Source organism: Gadus morhua, chromosome 12, assembly GCF_902167405.1.
Source record: "Gadus morhua chromosome 12, gadMor3.0, whole genome shotgun sequence".
Lineage (NCBI taxonomy): Eukaryota > Metazoa > Chordata > Actinopteri > Gadiformes > Gadidae > Gadus > Gadus morhua.
The window spans coordinates 1,547,934-1,560,874 of record NC_044059.1 but is presented as its reverse complement, the minus strand read 5'-3'; the positions used below and the strand labels follow the sequence as shown (position 1 = coordinate 1,560,874).

The 12,941-nt window shown below is 41.4% G+C and overlaps 1 protein-coding gene across 7 annotated transcripts in view; it reads right to left on the bottom strand.

The window, feature by feature from the left end:
• prrc2c (proline-rich coiled-coil 2C) overlaps positions 1-4,808 on the bottom strand; it is a 53,123-nt gene extending 48,315 nt beyond the window's left edge. For 6 of the 7 annotated variants that reach the window (XM_030371889.1, XM_030371893.1, XM_030371892.1 and 3 more), the window contains exons 1-2: positions 4,419-4,808; positions 1,051-1,220 (exon numbers count right to left, since the gene is read on the bottom strand). In XM_030371889.1, the coding sequence (XP_030227749.1) occupies positions 1,051-1,165 (115 nt within the window). In that variant the 5' untranslated portion in view covers positions 1,166-1,220; positions 4,419-4,808. Of the gene's footprint in view, positions 1-1,050; positions 1,221-4,390 lie in introns of all 7 variants that reach the window. The other variant, XM_030371890.1, reaches the window with a different exon arrangement.
• Between the last annotated feature and the right edge of the window lie 8,133 nt (positions 4,809-12,941).

Genomic DNA, 12,941 nt, shown 5'->3' with positions numbered 1-12,941 from the left:
TTGATGTTGAATGTTACATTTCCTTGAACAAGGTTTTTCTTATTAACTTTGAATGTTACAATTTCTTGTTAAATCCCAAATAAATTGTTGATATTTCTAAACGAAAGCCGGAGACTCCATCATTAAATGTATTCGTTTTCGCCGCTTGCGGTTATTCAGCTTCTTCTCCTCGGAAAAACACGACCGCATTGCATTGTGGTATATGGGAGTAACACGTAGGGAACATCATATGTACACTCAAATTTTGGCTATTTTAAGTGCACTATATAGGGCATGAAATTAACCAGTGAGAATTCGAACAACACTACAAAATGGCGAGCACCCTATATAGTGCACTATATCCGTGATAGGGAACGATTTCGAACACAGCTATTAGCTGTGTGTCATCATGACAGCGCCGTTTATACGATTTTTTTCAAAGTGATAAATTATTATAAATAATTAATATTATAAAATGATAATAAAGTTGCCCCCCGATAGTATCGACTATCGTCGATCGCTAGGGGGGCGCTATCGGACGATGGAAGCTTGTAGACGATTGCCCAACCCTAGCTGAGATGGCAGAGGACAGCTGATTTGGTACGGAACAACAGCTGTTCGCTTCCACAGGGAAAAACTAAGTAACTCCAACTTACTTAGGCCTACTAATTAACGTTCAAAAGCTATTAAATCTTCAATAAAATATGCAGATACTGTCAAAATCGGTTCCAGGGAGTATATAGGGATTATTAATGTTGTTTTTGATGGTGTGTTTTTCTGGAACGCGTATTCGAATATTCGCTCTGAAAAACCAACGAGTATTCGAAGCCTGAAAAATGGCATTCCGGCCAGCCCTACTGGATACACATGCTCAGTTTAATAAACCGATATTTCCCTTTGTTTAGATATTTAGCTATTTATTGGTTATCCATAAATTAGCTAAATAAATTGACTAGGAAAAACAAGGTCACATAGGTCCAGTTTTTAACCCCATCTAAGCTGCTTAAAAAGAGCCAGGGCACTGCCATGGACATTGTGTTTGCACTAGTTAATATAAAAAGGAAACCTCACCTGCAGTTTTCTGGGTTTCCAGAGATTTTCCCTTGTAGGTGTTGAAGAGGCTAAGGGTTGCATACTTCGTCTTGCCATCCTTTGCCTTGGTGCTCTGCCCTGACTTCTCTGACATGTCGCTGGAAACTCATTGAGTCTGGTCCTCTGGCCTCACCCGCAGAACCAGTCTCCTGGTGATCCAGAGGAAGGAGTTATTTAGTACCAACAAGGAATGGTCAACCCCAACATAAGAACCATCACATCGTTGACCAGGGTATCATCTTCTCGACCACAATGTGAAGTACAGTAACAGATGACATACAGCATGCTTGGAATATGAACAAAGTTTGTTAAGTTACATTCCAGGCACCACAGGCCTTAAGGTAGGCGTTTTACAACAGTTGCGTTTGGCTTAATATAACATGACCTACATTTTTGCTTACCTCAATATTACCCATTTTGTTGATCTGTGTTAGTTGAATAAAGGTGCTTTTAAATTTAGCGAGATAATGAGGTTGAATCCACCGGCACTTTTCACTGCCATTCTTTTTGGAAAATGCATATTTGTGTTGTGCCTGATGAAAATACAAAATCTTGTATACAATACAAGATTTGGTTTGCATGGCTTTTGTTCGTCACTTTTTTTAGTTAGAATTTTTACATGCCCGATGTGAAAACCTTGAATGACACACACACACACACACACACACACACACACACACACACACACACACACACACACACACACACACACACACACACACACACACACACACACACACACACACACACACACACACACACACACAGTTTCCTTCGTCATTTTCTTGTTCATGATTCGGCAAGTCATGTGACAGGCTGTGCTTTCTCAGGGCAAGCAAAAAAGAAACGTCCCCTTCACAAAGACTTTCCTCTACACATGCGGCATGCTGTGTTGCCATGACTGCACTATGCAAGCCTGACAGTCAAGCTTACCAATGGTCAGAAACAGAAGTTTATGCACCAGTGGCATGGAAACTAAATGAAACAGTAAACAAGAAAATTACTACGGTAACAAGAAGCGTGCATGAGCAAAGATGTGTGGTAAAGATGATAAGAGTCATAGACCAGGTCAGCAGTCTCTTCAGTCACACAGGGATCATTCATAATTAATAAATGTGTGCTGTCAAAAAGTGCATTCTGAGGAGCTCCTCTGTGTAACCTGGTACCTGAAGACGAAATTTCTACTTGGGTAACTTCAGTTACCAGATTATCATGCGAGAAAAAAAAAGTATTCATTGATCAGGAAGAACATTGTTAACCACATTCCAAACATCCAAAATATTACTGTATTCACCTGCATTTAATAAATGCAATGGAACATCTGTTTCCGATTCTCTACAGTTGAGGTCTGTCATGAAACTAGGCAGCGCTACCAGCACCTCAATGCAGGTATAACAATCAGCATGCATTCTGAATTCAGTGTCAATGAGACCATAAAAAGTAAAAATGTACCATATCTCCATAACAAAGCCAATAACTGTTGTCCCGTTTAAATATCCTTGAGCCTTCCCCTGAGCAAGACCCTGCTCTCCTCCTAAAGCTCATTTTCCCATTGTATAGTCCAAAGAAAAACGTTTTATCAAAAATGTTTGCGTGTATATCTTTTTGTACTGTGCAGCTGTAAGAAACTGTCTGTCCTTTGATAAGTGACACAAAATGAGGACCATGGTGCGAAAACACAAATTTTAACTCCTGATGCTAAAATGTTAAATTTGAGCAAATAACTTATGAATATATATGAAATATAGACAAGCCTTAATAACTTAATATATTTCTATATTAACCACATGACCCATCAGCCAAAAAATGCAGTTGAATTAAAGCATCAGATTTCATGCCTTGAAGGACGTTACATCTCCGGGAGGAAATAAGCAAAGATCAGCATCTGGGATTACAGTTTACCGAACTACCAGAAAAACCTATAGAAAATGCCCTGACCAAAACCCATAGAGTGGTCCTTTTTCATTAACTGACCATTAATTGTCTACAAATAGGAAACAAAAAGGCAGAAAATAAAAAGGCAGAATTGGACCTCCCACAGGGAATGCTCATGCCTGCAAGCAATACAATTTCTCAATTTACACCGAACAATCTAGTTATCTTAACCACAGTGGGCACAATGGATCCAAGTAATCAAAGTCTGTGTGGAGCGACAAGGAGAATGTGAGGCAAGTCACTACCGCAGGAAGATAATTCTACACGAGACAAGAAAATAATGTGGAATACAATGGCTACTGCTGAAATTTAGCCAAATGTGAAAGAATATCGGTTGGTGAATTATATGAGAGTTGTTTTCTCAACCAAGAGCTCCCCTGCTTCCTGTTTTGGTCCAATGCAGACAAAGCAGGGTGGCAAGGGGATGAATGGCAGCCACTCTGCACCATTGAGGCTTGATCCTTCCTTGGCCATCAATACCATTTGGCTGTTCTCCCTTGGGAGAGAACACCAATTTCGTTATCTCCCAGTCAAGATATACACAAATCTGTGTGATCAATTAATTTGAACATTAAATGCTTATTTTTAACCCAATGTGAGAATATGCAGTCTTGTTGAAGGAAAACACTGAAGCACATACAAGGAAGCCTGAGGCATCTTAAATGGCTCATCGTTTTTTGAATAACCTTAAACCAAAACAAGGGATTCATATATATTCGTGTTAGTCATAGTCTACAAGAACATCTTTGTGGTCACACAGCCTAGCAAATAAATACCAAACCAACTGCTTGAACACATGCATGTGCTTCTTCAAGGCGTCCCCGAACATGCAGATGGAGATGATGAATCCTTTACTCCCTCCCTGTCTAACTCGTGGGCCAGCACATGCCCTCTGCATTACGTGAAATCCCATCTATGTGCCGAGATTTAGTGAAACATCTTAATCTACATTTCTTCATAAAAACAGTACTACAATTAACCTAAACGGGACTAGCATGATTCAGACCAGTTTGCCGGCCGTCTTGTTTGGGTGATCCTCGTAACTGTTTGGAAGGGTGGCTCACAAAACGTAATCGAAATAGCGGCCTCACCAGCCGAATCTCACCTGACTTAGCCCAAATAGCGCTTTCGCTGCCGCTGTGTCGTAGGCAAAATATCACCAGCGAAATCTAGCCGCCGGCACATGTTTGAGAGAAGATATGAAACGCAATAGTGTTGTAAAACGTGAAAAAGATTGCCTTGTTTAGCAGTTTCGATTTACATTGGTCGCCATCAAATCCACATTGAGTCGGTTTATTCCACTGTGGACTAGAGCACGCTAAAGGGCTAACGAGTCATGAAAACCGTGGGTCTGGACAACACATTCTATTACAATCATACAAACCATAGCCGTTACTGTCCAGTCAACGCACCTTCCACTGTTGGTGACTTCTTTGTCCTCGTGTCTATCGTATGACTTGAGGGTTTTGGCTTGAGTTGTAGGGAACGGGTGGGTGTCTGGCCGGCGGATTACAAAAGCTGGCTAGCCAGCTAACCCCGGTCTGCTAAATATGGTTAGCTAGTCGGGTCGTTGGCAAACACCGAGATGCTCTACACTTTGAATGGGCCCCCTAGTTGTTTATATACCTAGTTACGCTTTTCGTCCGTTTACGATTGTTCGGGTGCTAACGGGGTATAATAATGCGTCGTCCAGTGTTACAATATATCCCCGTTATCTAGTTCGAGACAGTTTCTCTCGTTGAGTGAGGGCCCGCTCGCGCCGCGGCCTGTAACACACTCAAAGATGGCAGGCGGTTGTTGCCAGTTTACAGAATTTCACCCCCTTTCAATGGATATCAAAGCCCTTCTGTGACACCTTTACAAGAACGTAGGACAACATTTCAAATTGAAAGAATCTCCTGTGCTGCACATTTATATTTATAAAACATATATTATATATTTTAATATGTTTTAATATAAAATATCTAAATTACCTCATCATTTCAAATTGCACCATGTGCTAGTTAAGGATGAACATTATGTATATTGAATACATAATTTAAATTGCAACACGCATAGACCTTCATACAACAGTATGTTCTATGACACATTATTTTATCCTTGGTTGACAATGTTTGTTACACAAAAATAAAATAAAATAATAGAAAATGTAAACAATAAAGTAGATGTTGAGATATTCTTGACATAAGCCTACTCATGAACTATCGAGTGATGTCTAATGTTGGTTACGCTGAGATCGCTAAACATGATTAATGATAACTTATATAACTGTTAGTAAAAAACATTCCACCCTTCTATGTTTTTGTTAAATGTATGCTGTATGAAGATAGGTCCCTTGTGTGTATTATAAATGCACCATTACCGCAATAAATAGCCTCATTGGTAATACGAAAGTTATTCATATTTTTCTATAGTTGTAGCGCAGAATGAAAAAATACAAATTTTCAAAACCTGGCAACTTGACTGTTACGGAGTGAAGCGTGTACCATTCGTTTTCAGTGGTCCTCAAGTCCGTGCAGTCCGACTCCGGCTGGTTATTTGATGTATTTGGGTTATTTGATGTCACAGCTAGTATTCCTTCAATATTTTTGCTAGGTCGTCATATAATGCTGATATTAGATAGTTATATATTGGTTACCAAATTTTTTCTTGTTCAACGTTTAAGGCAAGGCAACTTTATTTATATTGCACTTTTCATACACAAGGCAGACTCAAAGTGCTTCACATATAAACATTGTCATACAATAAAATAAAATAATAGATAAGTAAAAGAAAACATATGCAAAGAAATGAGTAAAATAGAAAGTGCAATGTATTTAAGATCAGATCAACAGTCTCTCTGGTATCCGCGTCGGGACTCCAACCCGACCTAAAGGAACTTGGTACTTTCTCTGGGACTCCAACCCGGATTCTAGTAACCCTTATCCTTTCTCTCTGGTATCAGATCATGTGTCTTTCTGGTAAAAATAGAAAATTAAATTGAAAGTTAAAAAGGCTTTTTAGTAAGTTAAATTGAAAGTGCAATGTATTTAAGATCAGATCAACAGTCTCTCTGGAACCCAAGTCAGGACTCCAACCCGACCTAAAGGAACTTGGTCCTTTCTCTGGGACTCCAACCCGACCTAAAGGAACTAGATCCTTTCTCTGGGACTCCAACCCGACCTAAGGCACTTGGTCCTTTCTCTGGGACTCCAACCCAGATTCTAGGACTCTAACCCAGACAGAACTTGGGTCTCAAACCCTTATCCTTTCTCTCTGGTATCAGATCTTGTATCTTTCTGGTAAAAATAGAAAATAAAGGGAAAGTTAAAAAGGCATTTTAGTAAAATAAAGGCAAAGTATTTAAGATTTAGCTGAAAGCTAAAGCAAACATAAAATAAAAAAAGGCATTTTAGTATTAAAATAGAAAATAAAGGCAAAGTTAAAAAAGCTTTTTAGAAAGTGCAATGTATTTAAGATTTAGCAGAAAGCTATAGCAAACATAAAAGTCTTCAGTCTTGTTTTAAAGGTGCTCAGAGTTGGGGCAAGTCTTAAATCCTCTGGGAGTTTATTCCAGCTATTTGTTGCATAGTAACTAAATCCTGCTTTCCCATGTTTTGTGTTTACTCTGGGGATAATTAACAGATTGGTCTCAGAGGATCTCAGTGGTCTAGAAGGCTGATGTAGTGGAAGCATATCAGTTAAATATTTTGGGCCTAAACCATGTAGGGATTTATAGGTTAGCAACATGATTTTAAAGTCAATTCTCTGACCTACAGGAAGCCAATGTAACGATTTCAGAATTGGTGTAATATGATCAAATTTTTTGGTCTTTGTTAGAACTCTAGCAGCAGCATTCTGAACAAGCTGAAGCTTCCTCAGAGTTTGTTTTGGGAGACCTGTAAGGAGACCATTGCAGTAATCAAGCTTACTAGTGATAAAGGCATGTACAAGTTTTTGTAAGTCTTCGGTGGACATGAGCCCTCTAAGTCTTGCTACATTTTTAAGGTGATAATATGCCGATTTTGTAACTGATTTGATGTGACTGTCGAAATGTAAATCTGAATCCATGATAACCCCTAGATTTCTGGCTTTGATTGAGGTTTTCAGGGACAGAGAGTGAAGGTGTTCGGTTACTTTAAGCCTTTCCGTTTTAGAACCAAATACAATTATCTCTGTTTTGTCCTCATTTAGTTGAAGGAAATTTCGGCACATCCATTCTTTCACTTGCTCAATGCACTGGCACAGCAGATCTATGGGCCGATAGTCATTTGGTGATAGCGATACATAGATTTGCGTGTCATCAGCATAGCAATGATGGTCAATATTGTTATTTAGCATGATTTGCCCTAGTGGGAGCATGTAGATGTTGAATAAAGAGGGTCCTAAGATCGAACCTTGTGGGACTCCACATGTCACGTTGGTTGATTCTGATACAAAGTCGCCAATGGAAACAAAGTAGTTCCTATTTTGTAGGTAGGACCTGAACCAATTTAAGACGGTGCCTGAAAGCCCCACCCAGTTTTCTAATCTGTCCAGAAGTAATGTATGGTCTACAGTGTCGAATGCAGCACTGAGGTCAAGTAGCATTAGTATTGAGATTTTGCCAGAGTCTGTGTTAAGATGGATGTTGTTTACAACTTTAATGAGGGCGGTCTCCGTGCTGTGCAGGGGTCGAAATCCTGATTGGAAGGTTTCATAGCAACCAGTTGATGCCAGGAAGTGATTAAGTTGCTGGAGGACAACTTTCTCAATGATTTTACTTATGAAGGGTAGATTTGATATTGGTCTGTAGTTGTTAATAACAGAGATATCTAGGCTCCACTTTTTTAATAGGGGTTTAATAACTGCAGTTTTCAAAGCTTTTGGGAAATTGCCTGACTGGAGAGAGTTGTTAACTATCTGCAATATGTCTGCTGCTAGGCAGTCGAAAACATTCTTAAAGAGGTTGGTAGGTATAGTATCAAGGCAACAGGTGGATGTCTTTAGTTGTGTCACAGTTTCAACAAGATTTTGAGAGTCTATAACATTAAAGCATGCCATCCTTGCCACGTTATTCTTGCCTGAACAGGGTGGTAGTCCAACATTTTTGTTTGAAGTGGAGATATTGATGGCGCGTCTGATACCTTCAATTTTATCAGTATAAAAAGCTGCAAACTCATTGCATTTCGGCGTGGAATGGAGATCAGGTAGAATTTGTGTTGGGGGGTTGGTCAGTCTGTCAACAGTTGCAAATAGGGTTTTTGCATTATTAGTGTTGGTTTTAATGATATTGGAGAAAAATGTTTCTCTAGCATTTTTTAAGTCTAAATTGTAGGCACGGAGGCTCTCTTTATAGATATCATGGTGAATATGAAGTTTTGTTTTACGCCAGATGCGTTCAACCTTCCTGCATTCTTTTTTCTGTGCTGTTACAGAAGCAGCTTTTCTCCAGGGTGCCTTTTGCTTTCCAGAAATCGTTTTAACCTTATAAGGTGCAATGACATCTATGACTTTCAAAATTTTCAAATTAAAGTTTTCTACAAGATCTTCAGCAGAACATGGGTTTAGAGTTGGTAGCAAGGAGATGGCCTTTTTAAAAAGTACATTAGAATCTTCATTGATATACCGTTTTTTGATAGTGTTTAATTTTGTCTGTATGTCGGGAATAAAAGATATGTTAAAGAAAACACAAAAGTGGTCAGACAAGGAAGGATCAGTCACAGAGAGATCAGAAACATTGAGGCCCTTTGTGATAACCAGGTCTAGAGTGTGCCCCTTACAATGAGTAGCCTCTTTCACGTGTTGAGACAGTTCAAATGTGTCCAAATGGTAAAAAGTTTTTTTGCACACTTGTCATTCAAATCATCAGTATGAAAATTGAAGTCACCAGTTATAACTAGACAGTCAAATTCTGTGGAGATGCTAGACAATAATTCTGTGAAGTCATCGAAAAAATTTGCAGAATATGTGGGTGGCCTGTAAATAATTAATAGGAGAACTCTGGGGGAGCATTTTAATACAGCACTAAGGTATTCGAACGATGGAAAATCACCAAATAACATCTGTTTCCCCTGAAATACATTTTTAAATATAGCAGCAACCCCTCCACCTCTTTTTCCAGATCTACATGCATCAAAAAAGTTATAGTCGGGAGGAGCTGTCTCTATCAGAACGGTTGCACTGTTATTTTGTTCCAGCCATGTTTCAGTTAAAAACATAAAATCCAGTTTAGAAGTGTTAATAAAATCATTAACTAAAAATGATTTGTTATTAAGAGACCTCACATTAAGTAGAGCCATCCTGATGGTGCTGTTGATAGGCTTTAAGGTTGTTTTTGGTTTGGAGGCAATAGATATGAGATTTGTGAGGTTAGCAGTGTGTCTAAGTTTCCCTTTGTTTACTCTCTTAGTGGTTACAGCATGAATGCAAAAGTTGCCCTGCTTTGACGTAGGCAACCTTGGGTTCAGCAGATTATGTGAAACTTCCTTTATACTGTGTCTACGGCTGAACCCTTTTTTGTCTCGGTAATACTCAGGACTACTATCAGTACGGGGGGGGGTGGGGCGCCATCCTCATGGGTGTTAGCAGCCTGCGGCCATGACGTGGCGATGCTATCATTGACACAGATGCAAGTTTGATGCCAACATATTCCAGTTTCTTAAATTCGGCTGGAAAATCGCAAAGGGAGGAGACATTGGAGCTGGAGTTGTTGTTGTGGCTATGGGAGAGATGAGGCTGGAGGTCATCGTAGATGGGGGAATGCAGAGGAGGGGGGTGGCCGTTCCTCGCCAAGCCAGCATCAGCGATGGGGGAAGGCACAGTGTTGATGGCGTCGGGCGGGCTGTTGTCTCTCTTCAAGGTATGTGGGCTGTCTGCTATCTGTGTGTCAGATAGTGGCAGAGTAGATGTGTGGGGGAGGCTGTAGTCTCACTTCTTCTCAACCTGTGCTCTGACTGTGGCCTGTGCGTCAGACCATGGAGATTTGTGGGAAAGCGAGAAGAGAAGATTGTCCCTCATCAGTTTTGAGCCTAACCTGTTTGGGTGTAGGCCATCTCCTCTGAAAAGATATTTGCGCCCCCAGAATAAAATTGTCAATAAAGCCCCTTCCTCTTTCATTGCAGACTCTGGAAAGCCATGTATTCAGTGCAAGTAGACGACTGAATCTGTTTATTCCCCTGTCAACTGCTGGTATGGGTCCACTGATGAATGACTTGATGTGTATTTTGTCCAGTGTATCCAATAGATCAGTGTAATCCTTTTTCAGAAGTTCTGACTGTTCTCTTTGAATATCATTAAATCCTGCATGCACAATAATCTGTGAGATTTTGGGGTTTTCCAATATGATTTTGGCTAGTTTATGGTTGATATCACTAACCATTCCATATGGGAAGTTGCATGTTTTGATCTTCTTACCGGTTAGATCCTTGATGGTTGAGTCTCCTATAATCAGAGTGTCTGGTTCATCTGCTTTCTCTGAGATGGGCCCTTGTTGGACGGTGGCAGACACATGCGCAGCCCGCCTCCGTGGCGACTGGTTGTTCCATCTCTGTCCGTACCGTCTCTGTCCGCACTGTCTGTCCGGACGCATCTCGGGGCTCAGGGGTGCATCGGTGGCAGGCTCGTTCGTGGACTCTTGAAGTGGCAGGAACCGGTTCTTCAGTGGCAGGGTTAATTTCAGTGACGGGCTAATCCGGCTGATACATGTAACTTTAGCTTTGGGTAGCTTAGCATTTGGCGTTGAGTGAACTTGTTGATTCACTTTGGTATGTTGTTTTGGCTTAGCGCCGACTCTGTGCCAGTGAGACGCAGCTGGAACTGTCTCTCTCTTGTCCAGCTTCGGAAAGGATACAGTGTAGCTTTGATCATCTTGCTGTATCTGAGTGAGCTCAGCAAACTCACCCATCGGCACTGTATCCTGGAGGAGTCCTTTGCATTTTTCTAATGCTGCTAGTCTCGTTTCAAATAAAGCCACTGTCTGTTGCAGTTTGGTGCAGTCTGTGCATTTCCCAGTCTCTGAGATATCCGAGTACAGAGGCATGTTGGCGATAGGAAAGTCCAAGAGTTTTTCTGCGGTCTGATCCGGGAGTCATAAAAAGTGCCAAAATGTATTGTTGAATCGAGCGATGGAGGACGACGGAAACAAACTATATATTGTTAGGTATTATGATCATGAAATAAAATAAGATAAAGTAGATCCGAACGATGAATTAAGTAGTTTTTTCCAATGCCTAGCGGAGCTTCGGGAAACATGACCTCTCTCTCTGCTGCCTTCTCTCAGAATTGTAACCCTTAAGTTTAAACCGCAAAAGCTCTGCTTTTGGTATATGCCTAGTTGTGTCAAATATGTTAGTGATACGATTATATAGGTCTAGGTAACACTTCCGAGAGGGAAATAACAAGATTTTTTATGATGTCAAGTTATATACAGAATAAATACATGCCTCTCTGAATAAAGGTATAGCTTAATATTGGGTTTGAGAAAGTAGCCTAATAAATATTCCCCTCGTCAGAGGGGATCCCACCATCAGAGGGGATCCCACCGTCAGAGGGGATCCCCCCTCTGACGTTCCCAGGCCAGTGTTGAGATATAATCTCTCCACCTAGACCTGGGTCTTCCCCGAGTTCTTCTCCCCACTGGTCCTGCCCTGGAACCCCTCCCTAGTGAGGCGCCCAGTGGGCATCCTTACCAGATGCCCAAACCACCTCAACAGACTCCTTTCTAAGCAGCGGAGCAGCGGCTCTAATCAGAGTTCCTTACGGATGGCTGAGCTTCTCTCCCTATCCCTTAGGGAGATGCCAGCCACCCTCCAGAGAAAACCCATCTTGGCCGCTTGTACCCGCGATCTAGTCTTTTCGGTCATCACCCATCCCTCATGACATTAGGTGAGGGTAGGAACGAATATCAACCGGTAGATAGAGAGCTTTGTCTTGTGGCTCAGCTCACTTTTCGTCACAATGCTGCGGCAAATTGAACGCGATTGCGCCCCCGCTGCTCCGATTCTCCAGCCAATCTCACGTGCCATTGTACCCTCACTCGCAAACAAGACCCCGAGGTAATTGAACTTCTTCACTTGGGCTACGGACTCATTTCCTACCCGGAGTAGGCAAACCACCGGTTTCCTGCTGAGAGTCATGGCCTCAGATTTAGCTGTGTTGTTCCTCATCCAAGCCGCTTCACACTCGGCTGTGAGCTGATTCCAGTGAGTGCTGAAGGTCACAGACCAATGATGCCATCAGGACCAAATCTTCTGCAAAACAGACAGTGATGCGATCCTCCGATCACTGAACTGCAACACCTCCCCACCACGACTACTCCTCGATATCCTGTCCATGAATATCACAAACAGGTTTGGGGACAATACGCAGCCCTGGTGGAGGCCAACACCCACTGGGAACAAAACATTGATCTCGCTTTGAGAGTACAGAGATTGAATGGCCCCGAGGAGTGACCCCCTCACCCCATACTCACGCAGCACCTCCCACAGTTTCTCCTGGGGGGCCTAGTTATACGTGTGAGAATAGCGTGTTAGATAAGTACACCCCCCTCACCATTTTGCCATAATTAGTTTATTAGTTAGTCATTCTTCTTGTTTTTGTTTCATTTTGTAAACATTGTGCTCCATTTACCTTTACACAGGTATGTAATGTAATGCATGTAGTATCTAATTTCCGCAACAAGGTGGCGTTGATCTATTGGTGCACTCTGTCCTGTGAAAGCTACACATTTTGTCGAGCAGTATTGAAACATGGCGGACAGAACGTGTCGTAACCAAATGTGTACTTTGCCTGTGTATGTTTACAGGTAAGCAAACAATATAAGAGTCATGAATGTACATAAGATGAGCTGGGCATGGGTTAGAGATGTGGGGAAGAGTTGGCAAGTTAACTCAGCCGTGAATGTTGTATTAAAAGGTTGTAATGCCGTCATAAGCAACTACTACTAGCAGCTAAGCTAATCTTCTTGCGTCGCCATT